We start from the raw sequence: 25,777 nt of genomic DNA, 5'->3' as shown, positions 1-25,777 counted from the left end.
ACTTTCACACAGTGGATGAAACAATCAACAAAATTGAAAGAGAAGATACTTGCAAATGATATATCTGATAGGAAGCTAATAACCAATATAGATACAGAACAAATACAACTCAACACCAGAAACACAAACAATTCAGTTTAAACATGGGCAGAGAACTTGAACAGGCACTTCTCCAAAGAAGACATCCAGATGGCCAACAGACACATGAAAACATACTCAACATCACTCATCATCAGGGAAATGCAAATCAAAATCACAATGAGATATCACCTCCCATCTGTCAGAATGGCTAGTATCAAAAAGACAGGAGATAACAAGTTCTGACGAGGATGTGGAGAAAAGGAATGCTCGTGCCCTGTTGTTAGGAAGGCAAACTGGTACAGCCACTGGAAGACAGTATGCAGTTTCCTCACAAAATTAAAATGGAACTACCATATAATCTAGCAATCCCACTTTGGGGTATTTAACTGAAGAAAATGAAAACGCAAATTTAAAATGATATGCCCACTTGTGTATTTTTGCAGCATCATTTACAATATCCAAGTATGGAATCAACTGAAACGTCCACCCACAGACAATAGGTAAAGAAGTTGTGGTGTACATACATACAATGGAATATTACCCAACCGTAAAAGAGGATGAAATCTTATCATTTGGGAAAACAGATAGATGGACTTAGAGGACATTATGTAAAGGAAAATAAGTCAGAAAAAGACAGATACCATGTGACCTCACTTACATGTGAAATTTAAAAAACAAAACAGATGAATGAACAAACAAAAACAGAACAAAATCATAAAGACAAACTCTCTGTTGGTGGACTGGGGGAGGGGCAAAATAGGTGAAGGGTATTAAGAGGTATGAACCTCCAGTTATAAAATAAATAAGTGATGGGGGTGAAAAGCACAGTCTAGGAAATTGAAACAAAAAGATAAGCTTTAAGTGTAAAACACACAGTGGATTTTGAAGACTTAGTATGAAAGAAATGTAAAAGATCTTCTTAATAATTTCATATGTTGCTTACATGTTGAATTGATAATATCTTAGATTATTGGGCTCAATAAAGGCATTATTAAAATTAGTTTCTTCTATATCTTTTTACTTCTTTAAATTGTGGCTAGTAGAAAATTTAGTATGACATATGTGGCTTGCATGATATTCCTACTGGACCATGCTGCTCTAGACCCTTTTTCCAGAAGCATTCACATACATACCTACCCACATCATTCCATATATAATTTCCAGAACAACTGAGAGTGCCCCAAATCCCATCCATGGGCCCCAGCCCCAAATTAAGAATCTCTGAGTCAGGAATGTCATGGTTTTTACCAGGCTTAGCATCAACCCCACCGTCACTGCACAGATGAGTACCAAGCTCTCTTCTGAGCCCGACCAGCTGAGCCCTGGGCCCCAGTCCTCTGGGAATGGGGGGGGGGGTTCCTGGCCCTGCTGGCACTGGGGGTTACCTCTTAGAAGGTGATGCTGCAGCCTGCCTCTTCAGCTACCCCCAGCCCCTGACTATCTGGTGGTCCCAGATAAAGCTCACATCACTTCTGGGAGAGGTTAATTCACTCCTCAGTGAGATGTATTTCTCAGAACTCCTACAGTCCAGGGATGGCTCTGGAGAATGGACAAGCTCCAGGCTAGGCTAAGCCCAGACTGGGGAAGTGGACACAAACTTTAACTCCAGAGGACAAAATCCTGGGCTCGGCCGCTCACAAGCCATGTGAATTTGTGAATTGCTTCATGCGTGACCCATTTTGGAAGAAGTTGTTCTTCATAGTTTTCTACCTTTTACGTTTACTTTTTCATTAGATTAGACATCAGGCTTATGCAAACTAGAAATATTTCCCGTTCAGTTATTTTTTACATTTTTCATAGACCATTAGTAATTTTCTTTTTTTTTGGCCAATTCTGTAATAATACTTTTTATTTTAGTTTTGTTTTTAGGATTGTATTTATTTCCAAGAGAGCAAGTGAGTGCAAGCATTGGGAGAGGCAGAGGGAGAGAGAAAGGGAGAAGCAGACTCTCTACTGAGCAGGGAGCCCAACACGGGACTCGATCCCAGGACCCGAGGATCATGACTTGAGCCAAAGGCAGATGCCCAACTGACTGAGCCACCCAGGTACCCCTGTAATAATACTTTTTAGATCCATTTGTACTAAGTTAACATTAATTCAGTTTCATCTGCCTTGAAAAATAAATCCTGTCATTCAATTACATAGTGGATTGACAACGAAATAACTGAATTCATGTCATTTTAGGAGAACACTTAGTGTTGCTGCGGACACTGAATAGTTTAAACAGGTAACTTCACCAAGTTTTCTTCTGTAATAGTCATAGTCTAAGAGCGTCCTGATTGGTCTCTCTTACCTATATTAGAATGCTTGCCAATTGAGTCTAAAGGAAATCTTCTAAACTCCTAGGATCAGCCAAAGGGAAGGGGAGAGGGTAAAGCTGAAGGTGAGGGGCTCAGAACCAGAGTCCAGAGCCCCCCTGTAGCACTCTGAATTCTGCTCAGTGCCTGCCACTCTGATCACCTTTATTATGAAAACCAGGATCCTGGCTGCAGAGAGCTGCCAAGGAGGTCTGGTCTCTCTTGTCTGCTCCCATATGCTCAGCCCTCAGCAAGCCCTAAGAGGCTTGCCTGGTTCAGGCTGGGGCTAGGCTGCAGGGTTTCCACAGTTCTGCCCCTACCCTGTGCCAGACCTTCAGCCTCAGAGGAACCAGCTTCCCACTGCTGCTCCTAGGACTTGCTCCCCTCCTCGGGGCATCTGCAGTCTGAAAGGGGTGCTCCATCTGTGGTTCCTGGAGCCCTGCCAGAGGTTTCTGGAGATGCTGGTTGGCCCAGCCTCTTGGGGAAGAGGGGAAGATGCTAGGCTAAGGGAGTGACCCAGGGGTGGAGCCCCAACCTGTTTATAGGATTGCAGCTCCTCAGAGGCGGGCAGATTCACGGCCCCATCCCATTAGGATAGTTGCTGACAGCCGCCCAGGGAACTGGCCTCTTGGCAGTAGCTGGATCTGGAGTGGAGCCAGAAGCGTTGGTATGGAAAGACTGACAACTAGGGGACCCCCTGACCATCCTCACCAGGTAACAGTGTCGCCAAGCCCCTGGGTATCACTTAGGGCAGGACCTGGGGCCGGGGTGCATTCTGAGAAGCCTGACTTGGTGAAAATCAAGGTGATTCTGGCCTCTGGGGAAGGCCTGGCTCCCAGGGCTGGGGTCTCTGCCCAGGCAGGGGCCAAGGGTGGGAGGCAAAGGGTAAGAGAGTCTGTTCTAGGGAATGGGGAGTGGGGGAGGGGATGGATGGATGAACGGCATCCATAGAAGGGAGGGCCTGGGAGACCAGAACCTTCTCCCTCCACTGTGAGTGATCAGCCAGCAATCCCCTTAGAGGTCCTTACCCTCCTCCCTGCCAAAGCTTGCATACCGCCTCAGAGAACACAGTGGCTGCGTGTCACAAGAGGACAGCCCACCAGGCCCATGGTTCACCTCTGCAGGTAGTGGGCCTCTTGGAACTGGCAGGGGCCAAGAAACCACCCTGTGTGTCCCCAGAGCTTTGTCAGGCCAAGTCCCCATGCCAGTTACTCACTGGGCCAAGAGAGGAGGTTGCCACCAGGCCAAAGAGATCTATAGACTGCTAGCCCACTCCTTTCATGTGCTTCTCTCGGGCAGATTTCTCATCCCGTGCTGTGGACCAGGGCCAGAGGGACTGGCTCTTTGGTTCTCCCCTGGTGCCCCAGGCAGGGGCCATGAAAGAGGCTAAGTGTGTCAAGCTCACCATCCTGAGGCATTTGCCTCATTCTCAGACTTTGCCAGGCTTCTGGAGCCTTGGCCCTGAGACCAGGCCCAAGTCAGATCCGGTCAAGTAGCTCCAGACGGGTGCTCCTGGAGAAAACTTGCCTGGCTCAAGTCAGGTACCAGGCCATTCTGAGAAACAGAGAGGGACCCCTTCATTGAAGGACAACACCTCCTGCCCCCACCCCTGTCAGCCTGAGATCTAGAAGACCTCCCCCCCAAAACAAGTGGACACTGATGAAAATATCCAGATGCCAGTCTGGCAAGACCCCAAGGCTGCAGGAGTGGGGCGGTGGAGGGGCCGGGCGGCTCGGGCTCCATCTGCTCCTCCCATCTGCAGCTGGAGCCCCAGAACCCAGCCCTGGAGGTTTCTGATGTACCTGTGTTCATCCTCATCTCCCCAGAGAAGGCTGGGCATCCTTTTCCTCTGCCTGCTCTAGACCCAGCCCAGGGGCAAAACTGAAGCCCAAGGTGCAGCGACTCTGAGGGCTTAAGTCTGCCCACATGCCTGGAAAGCACATAGTCCCAGCGGATGCTGTTGGGACTGGTTGAATCCCCAAGATCAGACCCTCAACACCCAGCCTTCAAGTTGACTCCCGGGGCGCCTCAGCAGTGGCCTCACCCAGCCTCTTTCCTGCTGGAACAGGGGCCTGGAGCCTGTCTTGGCAGCAGGAGCTGGGCGGGCAGGGCAGGCCAGGCCAGGCATCCGGACTTGCCCTGGGACTTGCCTGCTCCAAGACCCGGGAGCATCGGATCAGCACGACTCAGGAGATACAGGGCCTGAGGCTGGGCCTGAAGTGTCCACTCCTCCTCTCTGCAACCTCCCTACCACAGTGGGTTGCTGGGGGCCAGCAGGGGAATAGGCAGCTTGCTCATTTTCCTTCTGCTGGTGAAGATCCCGTGGTTGGACTCCTGTATGGGGAACTCCAGCCACATCAGATTCGCTTGGGTCACATCCCCGGTGATGGGCAGGGGCCGGCACTGAGCCTCTCCAAAGGGAAGAGGCTGGAGGATGCCCTGGGGTCCCTGCATAGGGAGAAACAGTGGCTGAGACTCCCAGCAGGGAGGTACTCCCAGGAGTCTATGGGAAGGTGCAGGGGGCTGGGGAGGGGTGCGGGGAATCCCTGCTGGAAAAGCCCTTCACAACTTTCAGGGTCAGTCATCAATTAAGGCAGGACATTTCAACAGGGGAGGGGAAGACCCAATGCCCTCAGGAGAATCTTATTAGATAGTTAGTTTAATATCCACATTGGTCTAGGACAAATCTATGAAATCCTACTGTTTAGATATCCAGAGGGCAGTAGGGGAAAGTTGCATGCTTTTACAAAGGAACAAAGTCCTGGGGAGATAGAACAGTATGGGAGGTGTGAGCTCTGATCTTGAAGACCTGGGCTTGAATCCTACCTAGGTCACCCGCTAACTCTGTGACCTACGGCAACCTTTCTAAGCCTCAGTTCTCTCATCTGTAAAATGGGAGGAAATGAGAGTCCTCTCTTAGGAGAGCCAAGAGGATAAATCAATTTGGAATACATAATCTGCTTAGTACAGCACCTAGAAACAGAACAAGCCCTTAATAAATAGTAATGAATAATAATGATCTAGAAACTGCTTACTTTTTTGCTAAGCATTCTGCAGACATTAACACATTTAGCCTCTATTAATTAGTCCCACTATTTATGAGGAAATGAAGGCTCTAAGAGGTTTAGCGACTTGTCCAGGGTCACACGGCAAGAAAGCAGAGGACCAAGGTTTAGATCCAGATATCCTGTCTAGGAGTCTGCCTTGCCCACACCACTCAACCTCCCCGAGTAATGACCCATCATTGTATCTATTGTCACAGCCTATCCTGTGATGCTCTGTGTTAGTGATGGTTTTAGAGGTGATGAGAAATAGGGCTTCACCCTGGGAAAAATACCCTGCTAGGGGACAGTGGGCTTTCTGAGGTTGAGAGGCTCTTGGTGACCGGAGAGAGAAATGGGCAACGATGCTCAAATTAGATATGGTGACTGGCTGGAAAGGAGCAGGTGGGGACACTTTGTATCCCACACAGGCTGTGGCTTCCGGGATGAGGGGGAGTCTGGGCTGCCTCTGTCCTTCCCCTGTCCTGGAGAGCACACAGAAGCTCAGAAGCAATTCTGTCCCCGGAGGGGAAGGGGTCCCACATATTCCACCCCTGGTTGGTCTCCCATGCCCTTCCTGCTGCAGCCCAGGACCACAGCCCCAAGGGCAGTGGTGGGCGAAAGCTGTTTGGTCCCAGGATGCCTAGCAGCATCACTGAGTGTGTCAGGAGAAACTTCAGCACAGAGGGGTGGGGTTGGGGACAGAGCAGGAGGGATTGAGCAGTCTGTTCTCTCCCTCTAGGAGGAGGCCTCTGCCTGCTGGAGGCTCACTGTGAGGGTCCTGGAGGCACGGAACCTGGGCTGGACTGACTTGTGTGAGTAACTGTTTCCTAGGCTCCAAGGATGTAGAGATGACCAGGCCCTGTGGGAAAGGCCCAGGTGGGAACTTGGGGGCTGGGGTGGGCTGCCCGCAGTGGCCACCAAGATCATGGTAGGAACCATGGTGAGGACCCTGGAGAGGAGTGTAAGGAATTCTCTCTTACTCTGTTCTCTTAACATTGGCAGTGAGTGAGGCAGACCCCTATGTGACCCTAGAGCTGCCAACCGTCCCTGGGACAAAGTTCAAGACCAAAACAATCACCAACTCCTGTCATCCTGTATGGAATGAGACCTTCAGTTTCCTAATCCAGAGTCAGGTCAAGGTAAAGGCCAGGACCACCCACCTAAGGACAGGCTATACCCTCCTATCGGAGCACACTTTTCCTCCAGAGCTCAGTCAGAGACACCGGGGAGGAGTGTCTTTGTTCCCAGCCCCGTGTGCTCTGTGGGAGAGAACGTGTGACCCACCCTGTGTCTGAGAGCCTGATCTCTGGCAAGTTGCTGGTCCTCTCTAAGACCATCTGTGGAACAGCGGCAGTAAGAACCCCTTCCTAAGGGGGTTGTTGAGGTCAAATGAGATAAAGCATGGAAGACTCCTAAAACAATGCCTGGTACATAAGGTCCCTTGGGGGCAGCAAAGGGGGGAAGTGTGCAGTGGTGGGGAAACACTGAAAGAATTTTATTTTTTATAAAAACAAAAATTAGCAGGGGAAGATTAGGAACTTTGCTGGATTTCCTTTTAATGCTTTTAAGGTTTACTATTATTTTTACTTTGAAGTACAAGGTATGGAGGCATAATAATCTTTTCCGACCCTGGGCATCAAGTAAGGGCTCAACAGGTATGAAGTATAGTAATAAGTAAATAATGTGCTAAGTTGCTGTTCTCGGGTCCCTAGAATGTTCTGGAGCTAAATGTCTATGATGAGGACTCAGTCACGGAGGACGATGCCTGCTTCAAGGTTCTCTATGACATCTCAGAAGTCCTCCCAGGCCAGCTGCTCCGGAAGACCTTCTCCCTGCGTCCCCAGGTGAGTGGGGAGTCCCACCCCTCTGCACCCCACCCCTCTGCCCTCCAGGCTGAGGAAGTTCCCCAGCTTCTCCCATCTGCTGGAATGCTGCTGTGTTGAATGTGTTCACAAAAGAGGGAAGTCCCTTCCAGGGATATTTATATTGTAGTAGGAAAGGAGAAGGCTTACCTGACTGTTACAGACTGAATCACTCATTGCAGAGATTTTAGTCACGGGAGGGAGGTTTCTGGTGGTGGTGAACTTCCTAATATCAATCAAAACCTGCATAACTCACTCCTGCTCACTGCTTGCCTGTGGTGCCCAAGGCCTGCTTTATGAAGGTCTCTGCTCCTTCTCCAGCAGGGGAAGGCTGGGGAATGGGAGGGCGGGGTTCTGAGGTCAGGTCCCTCTCAAGAGGACTAGCGCATCCTTAAGCCTCTTTTGGCTTGTTCTCCTTATGTCCTGCTTCAGCCCTGCCAGGGAGAGAGGCCTGTTCTCTGCAGACTCAACAGCTGAGGCTAACTTGGGTAGGCAGCCCCTCTTTCCCCCAATTCTCAATTCCCACATCTGTAAAGTGGGAAGAGTGTAGTATCGCGCCTCCCTGAGCGACTGCTGGAGACGAAACAATGCATGGTCAAAGAACTGTGTCACCTCTAAAGATATATAAATGTTCACGACTTGCTCATCGTTGATTTCAGGGACAGGAGGAGCTGGACGTGGAGTTCAAGCTGGAAAAAACGTGAGTAATAATCACACAGCCCAGGGAGTGCCTCAGGACCCAGGCTTTATATAGGGAAATGTCTTTGACCCAGATTCTCTGTCCCTTCGCCCCCACCCCTGCCCGTCTGGGTCGGAGGGGAGGGGTCCTCTTAGAGCAATGAGGAGAGAAAGGTCACTGCTTCCTTGTCCACACTCTCCCTCTCTCTCCCACATGGCAATCTTCAGAAGCCCCTCCTTCCCCCTGAGTGGTATCCAGGACTTGGGGTCCCTTGGCATCACCCAGGGAGGCCCCATGGGGGCTTGAGGCTGTGCTGTGAGGGGCAGCTCAGTACAGGGACCTTTTGCATTGTCAGGCTGAGCTCCGGATATTCTGATTTTTCCAGGTCGGACTCTCCAGAAAACCTCATCACCAACAACGTCCTTGTGGTAAACCACCCTCCCCTGGCTTGTGAGGGGTAGCTGAGGGAGGGGCCCCAGAGCCAACACTGAGGCTGGAGGTGCTGAAGGGATACGCAGAGATAGGGTACTGTGGCAAGACCACCCGGGGCCACCCAGTTCAGTGGTTCCCCTGGGGCTGTGGTCAGGGGCTGGGGGCTGGGAAGGGCCAGGGCCTTAAGAGAACATGGAGAGAGGGAGGCCGAGACTCTGTTGGGGGGAGATTTGGGCCCAAGATTTGATGGCTGAGGGAGTGTCGGGGCGAATTGTAGGTGTTCCTGACGGGTTTCATTACCTGTGATGGACTTCTAGCTCTTAGCCTCAGAAGATGGCAGGCGACAGGCCAGCCAGGCCCAGCTGGGGTGTTAGCACTGCACAGCAGAGGCCCAGAGGAAGTTTCCAGAGCACTGCACTTCCAACCTGGGGGCTCTGGGACAGAGTCAGGGGTCAGTTAGCTCCTCCTTGAGACAGTGGAGGGTCTTGATCAGCACTTCTGAAACAGTGCAAGCTCACAACAAGTTCACAGCAACACGAACAGGTGGTAAACAATGGACTAGAAGCTTTCTACTCAAAGGTCGCCAGCCTGTAACACAGGTATGATCTGGCAGCAGGGTCTAGTGTGAGGGAAGGAGGCCTCTACCCTCAGGGTCATACAAGGACCTGCTTGGTGGGCTAGTGTTACTTTTACAAATGCATGTTAAAATCATCATACCTGTGGCAGCTGCTTTTTATCTGAGGTGCTGGAGAGCAGTGGTGGGCAGGTAAACTCAGTCAGTCTGAGGGAGAGAGTCAGTCAGGAGCTGAGTGGGCTGTGGGCATCAGGTGACAGGCATGACAGAGAATGCAGTGGGCTCCTTTGGCAAGCTGGTCAGCTGGAGGACAGCTGGGACATTGGTCCATCATCCTGTAGGCCAGTGGTTTGTGTGCTACTGTTTGGGAGCAGTTGTGGGAGAAGGCACTCTCCAGGCTGAGCCTGCAGAGAAACACGGAGAGAAAAGAACGGTGCCTGAGGGTCGGGCGGCCTTCAGAGATCCCCCAAGTTCAGCAGATCTTTGAAAGCTGGGGGGGTGCACAGGGTGGAGGTGGGGCTTCCCCCACCGCTCCAGAATCAGAGGAGGGGGCTGGTGGTTCTTCTGGTCCCACTCTGGTCCCACTTCCTGTTCAGTGTGTGGTGGATTGGGGACAGTGTGGCTCAGGGGGTGAGGTTGAGGGGACCTCAGCCTTCCCTGCTGAGCCCCCAGCCCACGATGTGATCTGCCCCAGGCCCGAGAGCTGTCCTGCCTGGATGTCTGTCTGGACCGTGCTGGGAGCACCGCCACGGTCACGGGTGAGGCCTGCTCAGGGCTAGATGGAGTGGCTGGGACACCTGTGTGGGCCCTCTTTCTTCTTGCTCACACAGCACGAGGGCAACAGGTTCTCCTGTGGACTCGAGGGTCTCTCTGACCTGGGGGAGGGTGTGTTGCAGGAAGTGGGAGTCCCATGGGGGCTGTGGGGCCCAGTGGGCTGGGGAGGGCCCATTCCAGAATACTGGCTCTCCTGGTCCAAACTCCCAGGTCTCGCCCATGTCCAAGCAATACTGACAGTTTCCTGGGGTCCCTGCTCGGATTCCTGGCTCTTGTTCCCCTCGTGCTAGTCTGCCCACTCTCTGCCTAGACCAGGACAAGCTGGAGCTGGAGCTGGTGCTGAAGGGGTCCTATGAAGACACGCAGACATCGGTGCTGGGTCCAGCCTCTGCCTTCCGCTTCCATTACATGGCAGCCCAGGAGGGAAAACTGAGTGCTCGTGTGAGGGTGGGTCCTGGCTTTACAGCTCCCTGCCATGGGCCAGCTCCAGCTGCTGCGGGCCCCTCTTAGGCCAATCCCAGCCTCCCCCAGAGAGGCACCAAGCCTTTGGCAGATAGGGAGAATCACCAGGAGTTTGGAGTGGGCGTGGGGACTGCCCTGTCTTGTCAGACTTTGTTTGAACCTTTCAGTGGCATCTGCCTCGATGGTCTTAGAAGAAATCCCCATCTCTGTGCCTCTGCATGGCCTGGTTCTTGCCCAGCTCTGCTGCCTCACTTTGTTCTGTGCTCCCCCTCTTTCATGATGCTCCAGCCTATATGTCTCTTTTTGCTTTCCCAACACACCAAGAGCCTTCGGGGTTCTCCTCTGGCTGCTTCCGAGGCTGCCTGCTCTTCCTCCTCCTCCTCTTCTTCCTCACTTCCTCCTCCTTTAGATCTCAGCCAAGAGGGGCCCTCCTTGACTCCCCATCTTAAATAGACCCCCCACACCACACCTTGGTTTATTTTTTCATATCACACTGCTTAGGACTTCCTTTACCACATTTTTTCTCCTGTATAACATTTGCTAACATCTGTTCGTTACCTATTTTGTTATCAATTCATATACACAACTCAGAACAAAAAATGTCAGCAAGTTATTTTAATAATGTCATTATAAGTGGTATAATTATAATCACTGTAAATATTGTGATTATATTATTAGAGACACAGACTGTGTTCGTCTGTCTAGATACTCAGTAAGGATTGGTTGAATGAATGCATATTTCCTTCCAGAGCTCTTCAAGTAACAGCTGGAGTTCAGACGAGTCAGCTGGGCATCTCACTGTGCCCCTGAGGTCCTTGGCCGTAGGAAAGGAGGTGACCTTTCACGTTCCTACTACAAATGTAAGTGGCCTCAACTGGATGGGAAGTGCCAGTGAGAATAAAGATGGGGAGCCCAGGCCCCCAGGGGATACCCACATACCTCTCAGGGTTGAGAATATTCTAATCCAGTCTCTCACTTTGATTTCAGACCCCAGGAGTGAGGCTGCAGCTCAAGACTGAGGGCTGGTAAGGGACATTCATATCTGGGGTGGACGGTGTGTGGTGGTCATGAGGCAGGGAGTGCTGTGGAATGGGTGGCCCTTGGGGTTGAGAGCAGGGAGGTAATATGGCAGCTATCCTGGGCGTGGCCAGCCAGTGGCTGAGCTATGCAGTGCCTCCCTGACCTTCGGATCCTCTACTACCCCAGCCCTAAGGAGCTGGATGTGCACCTGGGTTTTGATCTGTGTGCAGAGGAGAAAGCCTTCCTGAGCAGGAGGAAGCAGGTGGTGGCCAAGGCTCTCAAGCATGTCCTGCAGCTGGACAGAGACCTACAGGAAGATGAGGTTTGGGGGTACAGGGGAATGTGGGTGCAGTACCGTCAACTGGCCTTAAGGAAGTACCTGATCCTTGCCCTCTCTAGACACTCTAGTCAACAGAGATGAGAGTGGCTGTGTGGGGGATGGCAGGGCGGGGGGTGGTAAGCTGTGGGGTTCTCACTCTCTTTCGGGCCCCATCCAGGGCCGAGAGCTGTCACTTCCTGGGAGAGGGAAAGGTTGGCTGCTCTTGGTCTAAGTCTGACTGCATCAGGCTCTGGCCCCGACGTCCCTTCCCTCCATCCTGGTCCTGGTTAAGCTGGTCTGTGTCTGTGTCAGTCCAGGTCCCCATTGTGGGCATTATGGCCACAGGAGGAGGTGCCCGGGCCATGACCGCTCTCTACGGCCACCTGTTGGCCCTGCAGAAGCTGGGCCTCCTGGACTGTGTCACCTACATCAGCGGCATCTCGGGCTCTACATGGTGAGGGGCCTGGGGACTGGAAGAGCAGAGATGATCGGGTCCTAGAGGAGAATGGAGCAGACACCAGGGGAACCCCTCTATGTGTGGAAGTCAAGAGGGTGTGAGCACTACAGTCCGATGGGTGCCAGGTGGCTTTCTCAAAAGGGAGGAAGTAGGTATTACAGAGGTCCTCCTGTGAGAAGGGGTTGGAAGACACCCATTCCATGCTACTGGAGAGGGCTAAGGCAGCTGATTCAGGAGGAGCTGGGGTTTGAATCTCTGCAACACCCCTTACTGGGCAACTCATCTCCAGAACAGGGTAATAGTAGTTCTTACTCCGTACGATTGTCCTGGGGCAGCCCAAGTAAAACACCTGATCTGACATGTGTCAGGAACTCCAAGTCAGTAGATCTTTTTTCTTTAAACATGATTATCTCATTTAAATCCTCATAACACTCTCTAGGGTAGGGTTTTTTTTTTTTTTTTTTTTACTGTCCCTATAGTATAGATGGAAATATTGAGATTAAGAGGTACTATCTTAACCTCTTATTTAAAGACAACATTGCCTTCCTATATACCCACCCCTGCCTATGATGAGGTGGGACTTCTCACTTTTAGATATTCGTTCCTTTGTGTCTTACTGAAATGTGACTCGAAGCAGTAAAAGGAGAGTAAACTCAGAGGATTTTAGATGACAGCTGTGGGCAAGCAGTCTTCAAGGGCTTCAGGACAGGCCCATGAAGATGGGTGTAGGGTCTAGATCTGTTCTGTACAATGCAGTAGCCACTAGTTATGTGGTTATGGGCCACTTGAAATGTGGCTAGTCCAGATTGAGATGTGGTATAAAGATAAAAATACACAGAGAATTTTGAAGACTTGGTTTGAAGAAAAAAATTATGTTAATTTTTTTATTGATTACATGTTGAAGTGAGAATTTGGGGGTATATCGAATTAAAATAATACTATTAAAATTAATTTTTATTGCTCTCTTCTTACTTTTTCAAAATGTGGTTACTGGGAAATTTTAGATTATGTCTGTGTCTCACATTATGTTTAAATTGGACAGCGCTGATCTGAGAGAAAGCCCTGAGACACATTTTCCAGATGGGCAGGGCCTTGGCTGCAAGAGCATCACCTTGGGAGAAGTGGGAGGGTGGGAAGGAGATGTCTCAGTGACCCAATCCGGGGCCTCTGCCTCCTGTCATACTGTCCCTTTATTTTCCCAGGACAATGGCCCACCTCTACGGGGACCCCGAGTGGTCACAGAAGGACCTTGAAGGACCCATCAAATATGCCAGGGAGCACCTGGTCAAGAGCAAGATGGAGGTCTTCTCCCCGGAGCGCCTAGCGAGCTACCACCAGGAGCTGGAGCTGCGGGCGCAGCAAGGCTACCCCACGACTTTTGTGGACCTGTGGGCTCTCGTGCTGGAGTCCATGCTGCACAACCAGGTAGGGCACCAATGCTGGCAAGTCTGGACCAGCGTGCACCTGTGGTCCTGGGGCAGCCGCGCAGTTAGCTGCTGCGCATGTGCATTTCCTACTGGGTGAAGGAGGCTGGGATCTGTGGGGAAAGGACGCAGGGGCCATAGTGTCTCAGTGCCTCTGTACTTTGGGATCCTGCCTTTTTGAGTCAGGCTATTTTTCAGTTCATGGCCATAAAACAGAGATTTCTGAATCTCTCAGGAGCTTAGGGACGAGTCAGTGCCAAGGTCAGTTAAGCAAACAGAACTTTCACTATGCTTATGTGGCAGTGAGATTGCTCGAATAATTTTTATTTTATGAATACTGCAATATAGAATATCTTCTTCTGTATCTTCATGGTAGTGTTAAAAGCACAGACTCTGGAGCCAGATTGCCTGGGTTTAATCTCAGTGCCCCTTACCAGCTCTGTGTTCTTTCGCAAGTTACTAACTTCTCTGTGCCTGGGTTTTGGCCTCTATTCAGTGGGGATGAGTGCGAATAGTACTTACCTCACAGGCTTGTTCTGAACACTCAATGGTCTTTGGTGTAGAGTTAACATTATTAGCTACTACATATATTTTTTAAGATTTTATTTTATTCATTTGAGAGATAGCAAGTGAGAATACAAGCAGTGGGGAGAAGGAGAAGCCAGCTCCCCACTGAGCAGGGAGCCTGGGATCATGACCTGAGCTTAAGGCAGAGGCTTAACCATTGGAGTCACCCAGGGACCCCGGCTATTATATTTCTTTACTGTTTATTGTAACACCATGAAGACCAAACTGAGCAGATAACATTTTTTATAAATTGCTTCTTTAAGGTAAGTTTAGTAAGTCAACTGCTTAATCTTACATTAATTGATACAATTACTGAAATCAGTTCTTTTGTTTCCACTATTGTTTTACCACATATAATTATCTGAATTAACTTGAAACAACTAAAACAAAAAAGTACCCTTAACGTTTGTTATAAAAAAGTAAACCATCAAATACATTAGGAGAGGAATGATTCATACCTTCCTTATCTTAGGGCATCAGAAGTTTGACCAAGAAAGATTATCATGTAAACTAACCAAAAATGAATTACTTTGTATTTTTTTCTTTAATTTTTATTCTTGCTGGTAAGAGCAATGTTCCCTGGAAGTTACCAACCATTCTTATTTTTTATGTATTAGTTTAACAATATTTATTATATAAACAATATTTATCATTAAATATTATAATAATCTTCAGACCTAAGAAAATGCATAAAGCATAAAGAATAATGTAATGAATATGCCCATTCTCACCAACAAGCCTAAGAAATATAATGTTACAGAAAGACTTGAAGCCCCTGTGGAAGCTTTCCCAGTCACATTTCCCTCCCATCCCCAGAGGCAACCACCATCCTGAATTTGGGTTTCTCATCACATTTATAACTTCAGTCTGTATACATGATTGGATTATATAATACATAACATATAATTACATAACATACTTTACTTACCTCTATTATATATTTTATTGTATATACCTTTTATCGTACATCCTTAAGAAAAATATAGTGTTACTTGCAGAAATGGTTTTGAACAAGTCTCTTTGTGCACAGATGTTAGAGGTTCTCTGCACCTCGAAGATACATACCCAGGGTTGGGGTTCTTAGCCCATTGGGTAAATGCATCTTCAGCTTTCCTGCCTATTGCCAATTGTTCTCCCAAAAAGGTTTCATTAATTCACACTTCCACTCTAAGTGTATCCATGTTTTTTTCTCTACACGCTCTTCAGACCTTTAATTTTTGTTCATCTTATGGTTGTCATACAAAAAATTTATTTTTGTCATACAAAATTTTATTGTAGCTTTCCATTTCCTTGATTTTTAGTGAGACTGATAATATTTTCATGTATATTTCTCATTGGGACTTCCTCTTCTGTGGATTACCTACTGCAATCCTTTTCCATTTTTCTATTAATTCACCTCTAATATTATTTTGTGGAATGCCTTATAGATTTTGGATATTAATCCTTTATCAGTTCTACTAGATTTTGATGTATCATTTTAATATAATCTGGTCTATCATTCTTTTCCTTTATGGTTTGTGCATTTAGAGTCTCCCGAGAGAGATCTTTCCCTCTCCTAAAGTTATAATCTCCTATATATTGTTATAAAAGTTTTAAAGATTTGTTTTTCACAATTAGGGCTTAGTCTTTAATAGATCTTCAGGTATTATGTGAACACGAATCCAGTTTTATTTTTTTTTCCATAGGAATAGCAAACATATTAAACTTAATACCACTTATTCTTTTTTCTCCACAAATCTGCATCACTACTTGTATCCTGTGACAGCCTTCATATATTTATGGGACTCTCTGAGCTCCCTTCCATTCTGATGGGGCTGATTCTCCAACATGGGCCAACACTGCACTGATTTAGAGACCCTGGGTTTGTAATGCATGCAGGTATCTAATAGAGCAGATTTACCCCCATTCGCCACCTTGGTTTTTCTCAACATCACCCTGGCTCCTTCTGGCCCTTTGCTCTTCTATACATGTAATAGAATCAGCTAGTCATGTTTCATGAGAGATGTTAGCATTTTTGTTGAGAGGCACCTGGGTGGCTCCATTGGTGAAGCATCAGACACTTTGTTTCAGCTCAGGTCATGATCTCAAGGTCCTGGGATGGAGCCCCATGTGGGGCTCCCTGCTCAGCAAGACATCTGCTTATCTCCCCCTCTCTCTGCCCCTCCCCCTGCTCTCATGCACATTCTAAAATAAATAAATCAATCTTTTAAAAAAAGAATTTTTATTGAAGTGGCATTTAATTTTTAAAACCCATGTAACTACTTGAAATATTATTTTATTAATATATCCTATGTATTCTTCAGATCTGCTTTTAAAGTTCATGTTCAGTTGTGAACTTCTGCTAATTCAGTTGTGAATTATTAAAGACTTTTCTGCCTGGTGGTGGCAGTTAATTACTATAGAGTTGGGAGAAGCTTGTTTTAACAGTTTACTTTATGAGGTGCTAAAAAATACAGTTTGATCTGAGGCTATAAATAAGACTTTCATTTAATTACTATTTGATCCTCAAGTAATGACTTAACAAGGTTTAAGGTACAAGACACAAGGTTCATAGTCATTTTGTAAAAGACAAACAAGGTTTGGGGTGTTTTGGGTTCACAAGAAAAAAATCTTGTGGCATGAGCACCCATGTGGTTTAAAAAATTTTGTCTCAATGTTAAAGCTTTTCAAATTTTTTTTTTTAGTTATTATGCTTTATGTCTTAAAGCTAACATTCATTGTATGCTTTTTAAAATAATTCTTTAATCAGATAAATTTAGTGTGTATTTCAAATATAAGATTTTGGATAAAAGCATTTATTATCTCTATTTTATGCCAATATACAGCTCCAAAAGTCATTTTAAATATCAGAAAATATAACTCCATAAGAAATCACAATTTCATTAAAATTATTATTACAGAAATAGTATACCCTGAACTTTACACAGAGTTTTATTAGCCTACACACTTCTAGAATACTGCTTCAGGCTTTGAAAACAAAACAAAAACATGCTTGTAAAATATACCAGTTATAATCAGTGCTTCTCAAACCATGTCTATCAGACTTTTTTCTTTTATCTTTTGCTAGCAAGCCCTGAACTGCTTAGAAGTTGCTCACCATTCCTCAGGACGAAACTCATAGTTTTTCTCTTGTCTTTTTTTTTTTTTTTTAAGATTTTATTTATTTATTTGACGCAGAGTGAGAGAGAGAAATCACAAGCAGGGACAGCAGGCAGAGGGAGAGGGAGAAGCAGACTCCGGGCTGAGCAGGTAGTCTGATGTGGGACTTAATCCCAGGACCCTGGCACCCTTTTATCTCTTGTCTTTTCCTGAATTAAGGTCTTACATGTTTTTCTTCAATTCTGGCCAAAAAGGTTTTGGCTTTAGTCCCCCCTGCCCATACAGTACCTAGACCATGTCAACACATCGCCAACACCACACCCAGCTCCCACATCTTCTGGGGACACTTGAGTCATCAGAGCGGTGACCTGCAGGGCTGGGAACACTCATTTGGAAATGGTGGGGGGGGGATGGGGGCGGGGCTTGGAGCACCTGCCGCTGCTGGTGAGCTATTAAAAGGAAAAAGAATACAGTATTATTGAAATAATATTTCAGTATTCAGTATTCAGTATTTCAGTATTTCAACTACTTCAGTAGATGGAGGGGGTGAGCTGACCCTTTTCCCCCAGGTCAGAAACGGTGCCTCTGGAGTAAAAGGACCCATTTCCCCTCGTCTTACATGTCAGAAGAGCAGGCAAACAGGATTCCCAAATCAGAAGACTTTGAGAAGGGAAATCACAGTTATTAATCAAGCTCCGTCCCTCTTCAGTACCCACATACACTCACAGCTGTGGGTCCGACTTGTCGCTATGGTACAGAGTGCCAGGGGCTTGAGCTGCATTGGGGAATTTTTTCCTGTGGTTTCCCTGTAACTCAGGTCCTGCAGAGTACTCCTGCAGAACTTGGGGAGGGGGCACAGGAAGAGGACCCATCAGTGACAGAGGGCTGCGGGAGGAAGACATACACAGGGGAATGCAGGTCCTTGCCATGGGTGTGGGAGGGGGACTCCTCATTGGGAAGGTGGGGCTAGAATCCTGGGACACACACTTGGCTAATCATCAGAATCATCTGGGGAGACTGAAGAACATTCCTCAGTGGCTTCTGCTGATTCTCAGAAGTAACCTAGTCATCTATTTAGCACATCCTCTGGGTAAATCAGTTGATAAGGGCAGATCAGGCAGTTTGGGAACCTCCAAGGTCTAGCTGCTGAGTGAGGTGCCTTCCAGTTCGGAGAGCCCCAAGAGAGGGCCTGTGGGTCCGTGCTACGTGTCTCTCTCTGTCAGAAGCAGCCACAGCCTGGGGCAGGCTCTCTCCCAAGGGCGGCTTCAGGCAGCCACCACCATTAACCTTGCTGATACTGGACATGAACCCTATTGGCATCTCTGGTCCGGGATGGAATGAGACCTTTCTCTGCCCCTAGAACTCTGGAGTGCTGTCCCAAAAGGCAAACCATAGTCCCTGCCATCAAGGCAGAACTGGGTATTTTATTGAAGAGAAAATTGGAAACAGAGGCAAGAATAAACAATGGGGTACAACTTCATACTGTGCAAAGCAGGAAAGAGGGGGGCAGGTAAGGGAGAGGCAAGGATGCCTGGAAAGCATTTTGGAGGGGCCGAGACTTTGACTGCATTCATGTAAATCTAGAAGGGGCAGCTTGTCCCCTGATGGAACTTATAGTGTATATTGTAAAAGGGGATCCCTGTGTCCTTTCTGTGTGTGTGTGTGTGTGTGTGTGTGTGCATGGTCTGTGCATCAGTGTCCCCATCCCCTCCACCCTTCAACCCATAAAGATGGGGCCACGAACCACAGGAGCAGAGATGTCACTCCTGACACCATAGTCCTTGTGAATGGCATTCTCTTGAGATACGCAGTGTGCAACCTCCTTAGCCTTACATGGCAACCCCTGCCTTTGGTTGGAATATGGGAATGGGAGTGAGAACTGGATGGGTGCACCCACCCATGCCATCCAAAGTCCAATGGAGAGCTGCCTCCTCACCCTCAGCCTCTGCCCCTCTCCACTCCATGCATTCCTGGTGGAGTTACTGCCTCTAGGGTGTTCCCAGCCACACCTAGGCCCTCATGCCTCCCACCCCAGGTGATGGACCAGAAGCTGTCGGAACAGAAAACAGCACTGGAGCAGGGCCAGAACCCTCTGCCCCTCTACTTGAGCCTCAATGTCAAAGAGAACAATCTGGAGACCTTCGACTTCAAGGGTACAATCTTTAGCCCTGCCCACTAACCCTCACACACACACACACACACACACACACACACGCACACACGCATACCACCCTGTGCACGGGTCTTTAGAGAATTCAGACAGGGAACTTACACAGATTGCTCAGCCTTCTGGGAAGAGAGGCGGTTCTGATGGGCTCATGAGCCAGGCAGCAGAGCTCATGGACCTGGTGGGGGGTGGGGGTGGGGATGTGGTCAAGGGGCTGGGTGGGGGGATGGTCAGTCCAGGAATCAGCCAGGCAGGGAGAAGGCTGGGGCCAGCATCTTTGGCCCCTTTCAGAGCTGGGGCGCTCCTCACCCCACTTGCCTCTCATTCCTGCCTCTTGCTCCTGTTCCCATAGAGTGGGTGGAGTTTTCCCCCTATGAGGTTGGGTTCCTGAAGTATGGAGCCTTTGTCCCCAGCGAACTCTTCGGCTCCGAGTTCTTCATGGGGCAGCTGATGAGGAAGCTCCCTGAGTCCCGGATCTGCTTTCTGGAAGGTGAGTGGTGGTTACTCTGAAGATTGTGGCCGGTCCTGCGCCAGGCCTCCCTGACTGGGCATGATTCCTGTGCTCAGGTCTGGCAGAGCCCCCACACAGGGGGTGGTGGGACACTGGGGTCCCACCTGCCTCCCATTTTCCATCCCCGCCCTCTGTGTGATGGAAGGCCAAGTGCTGAGGCCTGAGGCTGACTTTTGTCAGGGGGTTGGCCTTCAGGTATCTGGAGCAATATTTTGTCCCTGAACTTGCTGGATGTCTGGTATGACCTCCTCAGCTCTGAGGACACCCGGAAGCAGCACCTCAAGGACAAGATCAGGAACCTGGGTAAGAAGCGAGGCAAGAAGGGGAGCCTGGGCTGAGGCGGCTTCCTCTTCAGATGCTGGGGGAGGGGCACTCTCGGAGGGGAAGCAGGCCCAGGCATTTCCAGGCCCTTCACCTGACCAACATCTGTTTCTCTGAGCCCAGAGGAGTCTCCTGCCTCCTTGAAGACCTCCTCGTGGCTGGAGGCCTCATGGCTGCAACCCGGGACGGCACTGGCCAAGGCGTTTAAGGGCTTACTGACGGGCAGGCCTTTCCACCAGCACAGCTGCAACTTCCTCCGGGGCCTCCAGCTGCACCGGAACTACTATAGCCAGAAAGACTTCTCCACCTGGGCAGGTAAGGGCCCCCGCCGTGTCTCCCTAGAGAATAAGCTTGGGCTTCCGGGGGGGACAGGGACTGTGGTTAGGACTGGCAGAGGACTTGGGGGTGGGTGAGTCATAGCATACCCTTCTGGGGTCGGCCTGCAGAAGGTCTTGGGAAGGGCTGGGGTGGCGTGTCCTCACAGAGAGTGGTGCCAGAGGACAGAAGGGGACATGGAGGCAATTGCAGTGTGGCTGAGGAACTGACTGTCAACTGCCTCCTCCATCAGACTGCCCGCTAGACTCCACTGCTAGCCAGCTAACCCCTCAGGAGCCCCAGCTCTGCCTGGTAGATGCCGGCTACTTCCTCAACACCAGCTGTCCCTCCATGTTCCGGCCAGGCCGCAGGCTGGACCTCATTCTCTCCTTCGACTACTCCCTACCCTCGTCCTTTGAGGTGCCTCTGGTTGCCCCATGGGAACCCCAGAGACCCTGTGGCCAGGCCATGCTCCAGGGGCAAGCCACTGGGCCACTGACCCTGACCTCCTGGGCCCCCAAGGGGAGGGAAGGGTGACAGGCTCTGACTCACAGACTCCTGCCAGGGCCCTTGGTTGGGAAGGGCTATGGAGGTGCTGGGGTGCTGGGCTCCCAGGACAGGTGGACAGGGAGGAAGCACCTACCCAAGAAGAATCTGCTAGGAGATCCTGGCCTGTCCACAACCATTCCCTCAGGGTATCTCTGGGCACTCAGGAGTAGGGCGGTATGGGGGCAGGAATAGGGCTCTGGTACAGAAGTGGGTCCCTTACTGAGACCCTCAAAGCTCTGTGGAGTTGCATAACCTAGCAACAGAATCCCAGATGGAGCAGAGTGCTAGGTCTCTGCCTCCCCTGAAGATACTAACCAAACAACATTGGCTGACCACTTGGATTCATTGGAAGTGAATGCTTCACCTCCCTCTGAGGAGACACTGGGTTTTGTAACTGGACCACACACAGGCCAGGACCAGTTTGTTCCAACATGGAGCAGTCCAGTTGGGCTGGAGCTCTAGCATTTTCTAAAGCACTGACCTGAGATGACCAGGAAGTAGCCAGTTCTCTCTGGGCCCCCTACCCCCAACCAGGCACTGCAGCAGACTGAGGCGTACTGCAGGGCCCGGGGACTGCCATTCCCTCGGGTGGAGCCCAGCCCTCAGGACAAACACCAGCCACCAGAGTGCCACCTCTTCTCAGACCCCTCCTGCCCTGATGCCCCACTCCTGCTGCACTTCCCTCTGGTCAATGCCTCCTTCAGGGACCACTCAGCCCCTGGTAAGGCATCCCCTCCCTTCCTCCCAAGCCTGGCAGGCCAGACCCTCGGAGGCATGGCCTTCGAGCTTCCCGGTGTTCCCATGGGGGCTGGCGGGCGGAGGGGTCATCAGGCTAGTTCCACCCAGTTCTGGACCCGGCAGTGTGCTGGTCTCTGTTGGGGACACCATGTCCCTGCAGAGCACTCTGCTGGCAAAGTCACAGTGCTGCTGTCCTGTGTCATGACCCCAGGCTCCCCTGCCACACACACACCCCTGCTCACCTCAGCTGTACCTGGGCTCCTCTGCTCTCCTGGGGTGGTGTGTGGGAATCCGGGCCTCCAGAGGCCTTCTTGCATCATCCCCATCTGCAGCCATCTCCACCCCGGCTTGGCACCACGTTGTTGGAGGGCCAGGCCGCTGGGACCGAGAGGCCCCCCACTCCAGGCTCTCAGATTCTCCTGACCTTACCTGAGATTTCAGTTGGCTTCTCCCTCCCACCCCAGCCCTTCCTTCTCAGGAAGCTGGGCCTCTACTCTGGGGGTCCCTGAAATGTAAAACCTCATCACTATGCCTTCCAGACTTGCTTCCTGCCAACTGGTCAGACCTTTCAGGTGGAGAAGCCTCACTTCTTCTGTGTGTTATTCCTGGCTTTCTGGTTCCCACTCTAATTCCACACCTTCCAGATTTACCCTTAACAGGCTCAGCTCGCATCTTAGAATTCTCTCTCTCTCTCTCTTTCAACAAAGACTGCTTCTTAAAAAGCAGAAATCCCTTTGGTTTTCAGACTCCTGTTTCCATCATGAGTTTTAAGAACCCTTCACTAGGATGACTGACTCTGGTCCAGCCGTTTGCTCCTTGCCCCGGAAGGTGAAACAGATACCACGGTGTTGCCTCAGGAGTGGGAGTACATTGCCACAAGGAAGTGTGTGGAGTGGGAGCAGCAAACCCTTCATATCTCCAAATAGTACCTACTCTCCACATTTCTCTTTCTGGGCAAAGGACACAGAGGCCTGGGGGGAGAGCAAGGAGCCCTTTAGTGAGGAGCAGCCCACCGCTTTGCCCAGCCGCAAGGCGTCCTCCTGCCCAGCTCTGGAGGCCTCTGGGTCCTAGTCTTAATCCCTCTCACCCCTGGGCAGGTGTCCAGCGCAGCCCTGCAGAGCTCCCGGTGGGCCAGGTGGATCTCACTGGGACCAACTCGCCCTACTCCCTGTTCAACATGACCTACAAGGAGGAAGACTTTGATCACCTGCTGCAACTTAGTGACTATAACGTGCGGAACAGCCAGGGTGCCATTTTGCAGGCCTTGAGGACTGCCATGAAGCACCGGGCCCTGGGGGCCAGGCCTCGAGCAGCGCAGAATTGAGGCGGCTCAGGGACCCCAACTCTCTGACAACCCTCCAGGGGCTGGGGGTTTAACCCAAGGACTGCTGGGTAGGACCACCGCTCTCGCTGGGCTGTCCACCCCTGGGCTGCCTCTGCAGCAGTTCTCTCGGCCCAGAAGGGCTGCACGGCACCCCAAGTTCTTCCTCACTTTCATTGCTGGCTTGAGAGGAGCTGGAAGCAAACTCACCAGACCAGTGTGCAGCATTGCTGGTCTGACTAGAAACATGTTCCCATGCAATGACTCTCATGCCAAACAGAACAGATTTGGGGTACAAGCTGCCAGTGTCAGACCAGGGGTAGGCAGGTCAGGGCCTGACTGAGAGGTGGCTCCAGGCATCAGGAATCACACTGTGTCCTGAGAACCTTTTCTTCGTCCCCTCCTCCCCTTTCTCACTCTTCTTTGATACTATCTTTAAGCAACTATAGCGACCCATAGTCCACACACAACATGATTCATCCTTCTAGAAAGTACGACTCGATGGCTTTTACTACATATTCAAAGAATTGGGCAAACCTCCCACAGTCATTTTGAGAAGATTTTTGTCACCCCAAAAAGAAACCCCTCACCTCTTAGATGTCAACCTCAACCCTCCCTCCCCAGCCTTATGCAACCACTAATCTACCTTCTGTTTCTATAGATTTGCTTCTTGTGGGCATTTCCTATACATGGAATCATACAGTATGTGGCCTTTTGTGTCTGGCGTCCTTTACTCGGTGGGATGTGCTCAAGGGTCATCCACGTGGTAGCAGGCGTCAGTGCCTCATCCCTTTCTGTGGCAGAATAAAAGTCCCACGCTTACCTGATGGTCACTGGATAATGGACCCTTGGGTTGTTTCCACTTTTTGGTCATTCCAAATAATGGTTCTATGAACAGTCATGTACAAGTCCATATGTGGAAAGTGTTTTTCATTCTTCTGCATGTCTACCTAGGAATACATTTGCTGGATTATAATGTAATTCTCTGCTTCACCTCTTGAGGGCCTGCCAGCCCATTTTCCAAAGCTGCTGCCCCATTTTTCTATTCCTATCAGCCTTATACCGGGGCACTGATTTCTCCACCTCTTAGCCCCCACCTGTTGTTGTCTGTCTTTTGATTTCAATCATCGGAATGGTTGTAAAGTGGTATCTTATCAGCATTTCCCTAATGACTAATGATGTTAGGAAACTTTTTGTATACTCTAGGACTTTTGTAGAGCTTCTTTAGAGAAATGTCTATTCAGATCTTTTGCCCATTTTCATTGGATTAAGTGTCTTTTTCTTATTAAGAATTCTGTATATTTTCTACATACAAATCCCTGACCCAATGTATGATTTGCAGTTTTTCTCTGCAAATCAAGTAATCTGTGGGTTACCTTTTCGCTTTCCTGAGGCTATCCTTTGAAGCACAGAAACTTTCTTACTTTGATGGTGCCATTTACATATATATGTTTTTTGCTGTTTGTGCTTTTGGTGTTGTATTTAAAAAACCATAGTCTAACCCATGGTTATGAAGGTTTACACCTGTTTTCTTCTAAACAGGTGGCTTCAGCCCTTACATTTAGGTCTTTGATCCATTTTGAGTTCACTTTTTTGTATACCGTGTGAGATAGGGGTTCAATTTCTTTCTTTGGCATATGGGTGTCCAGCTATCCCAGCACCACTTGTTGAAAAGGCTATTCTTTCTCCCATTGAATGGTCTTCAGGGAGGGCTCCCTGAAAATCAGTCACCTGTGGATGTGAGGGTGTATATCTGGACTTATTTCATTGATCTGTTTGTCTATTCTTACGCTAGACCACACTGTGTTGATTACTGTAGTTTGTCATCAATTTTGAAATCAGGAATTGTGAGTCTTCCAACTTTGTTAGTAGGCATGAACAAGGGTTAAGCAGTTTGCTCATCACTAAGCTCAAAAGTGGCAAAGCCAGCACTGGAACTGGAAACTTTAAAATCAAGCTAGGCTTGGGGCATGTGGGTGACTCAGCCACTTAAGCATCTGACTTTAAGCTTAGGTCATAATCTCGGGTTCCTGGGATCAAGCCCTGCGTGGGGTCCTGGGGTTACGTGGGGTCCTAGGGTCGGGCTCCCAGCTCAGTGGGAAGACTGCTTCCCCTCTGCCTCCCTCCCTCTACCCTTCCCTCTGCTCATCCTCTCTGTCTCTTTCTCAAATGAATGAATAGAATCTAATAAATAAAATAAAATAAACATACCTAGGCTTCTAACTGCTATGCCACACTGCATCTTTGCGTCCTTACTTCGTAGCATGCCCTATTGTGCAAGGAAGAATTAACCTTACCTAAAGAGCGGTCTGGCCTTGGCTCTCGGCTACTGAGAGGGTGATCTCTTCACCCCTCGAATGGCCTACCTGATAGGAGTGTCTTTGTGTGCCTGAGGTTCTGACTGCTGCACAGCCTTACAGTGTGATTTGTGATGGGAACTCTGAAACAGTTGGTATACATTCTCACCTCCAGAGGAACTGGAACTAAAGCCATGAGCCTGACATCCCAGAGGGATTGGAGACCAAAGGTCAGCCACACGGGCAGGATGTGTTTGAGCCCCAATAAAAACTCTGAACACCAAAGGGCCAGGGGAATGTTCTGTGGGTACTGTCACGCACTGTGGCTGGATGGGGGCCACACCACCCTTGACTCTGTGGGGAGGGAATGACTGGGAGCTCCATGTTTATTTAAACCCCTCCTGGACTCTGTCATATGCATCTCTTCCTCTGGCTGGTTTCAGTCTGTGTTCCTTCACTAAAATAAA

At 49.4% G+C, this 25,777-nt stretch overlaps 1 protein-coding gene across 3 annotated transcripts; it reads left to right on the top strand.

The window, feature by feature from the left end:
- Positions 1–2,976: 2,976 nt before the first annotated feature.
- PLA2G4D (phospholipase A2 group IVD) lies at positions 2,977–24,598 on the top strand. 3 transcript variants are annotated; one of them, XM_032343416.1, is made up of 20 exons: positions 2,977–3,092; positions 6,162–6,234; positions 6,425–6,561; positions 7,135–7,266; positions 7,944–7,984; positions 8,349–8,391; positions 9,664–9,727; positions 10,054–10,190; positions 10,955–11,065; positions 11,193–11,230; positions 11,412–11,547; positions 11,862–11,998; positions 13,204–13,426; positions 19,127–19,244; positions 19,611–19,748; positions 19,965–20,072; positions 20,214–20,405; positions 20,659–20,825; positions 21,489–21,675; positions 22,790–24,598. In XM_032343416.1, the coding sequence occupies exons 1-20, from the start codon at positions 3,048–3,050 to the stop codon at positions 23,014–23,016; spliced, it is 2,454 nt and encodes an 817-aa protein (XP_032199307.1). In that variant the 5' UTR covers positions 2,977–3,047; the 3' UTR covers positions 23,017–24,598. The 3 variants fall into 3 exon arrangements, with proteins under 3 accessions (XP_032199307.1, XP_032199308.1, XP_032199309.1); XM_032343417.1 differs by lacking the exons at positions 20,659–20,825; positions 21,489–21,675; XM_032343418.1 differs by lacking the exons at positions 2,977–3,092; positions 6,162–6,234; positions 6,425–6,561; positions 10,054–10,190 and having other exon boundaries at positions 7,185–7,266.
- The last annotated feature ends 1,179 nt before the right edge of the window (positions 24,599–25,777 follow it).

This window comes from Mustela erminea, chromosome 5 (genome assembly GCF_009829155.1).
Source record: "Mustela erminea isolate mMusErm1 chromosome 5, mMusErm1.Pri, whole genome shotgun sequence".
In the NCBI taxonomy this organism is placed as follows: Eukaryota; Metazoa; Chordata; class Mammalia; order Carnivora; family Mustelidae; genus Mustela; species Mustela erminea.
The sequence above is the reverse complement of the archived record's forward strand: the minus strand, read 5'-3'. Positions and strand labels throughout refer to the sequence as shown.

Bases quoted from the DNA above. Each gene is read 5' to 3' on its own strand.
- PLA2G4D (XM_032343416.1), top strand. From the start codon at position 3,048: ATGGAAAGACTGACAACTAGGGGACCCCCTGACCATCCTCACCAG. The intron at 6,562-7,134 runs GTAAAGGCCAGG...TCGGGTCCCTAG, and splicing joins TAATCCAGAGTCAGGTCAAG to AATGTTCTGGAGCTAAATGT. The intron at 19,749-19,964 runs GTGAGTGGTGGT...GTTGGCCTTCAG, and splicing joins CCGGATCTGCTTTCTGGAAG to GTATCTGGAGCAATATTTTG.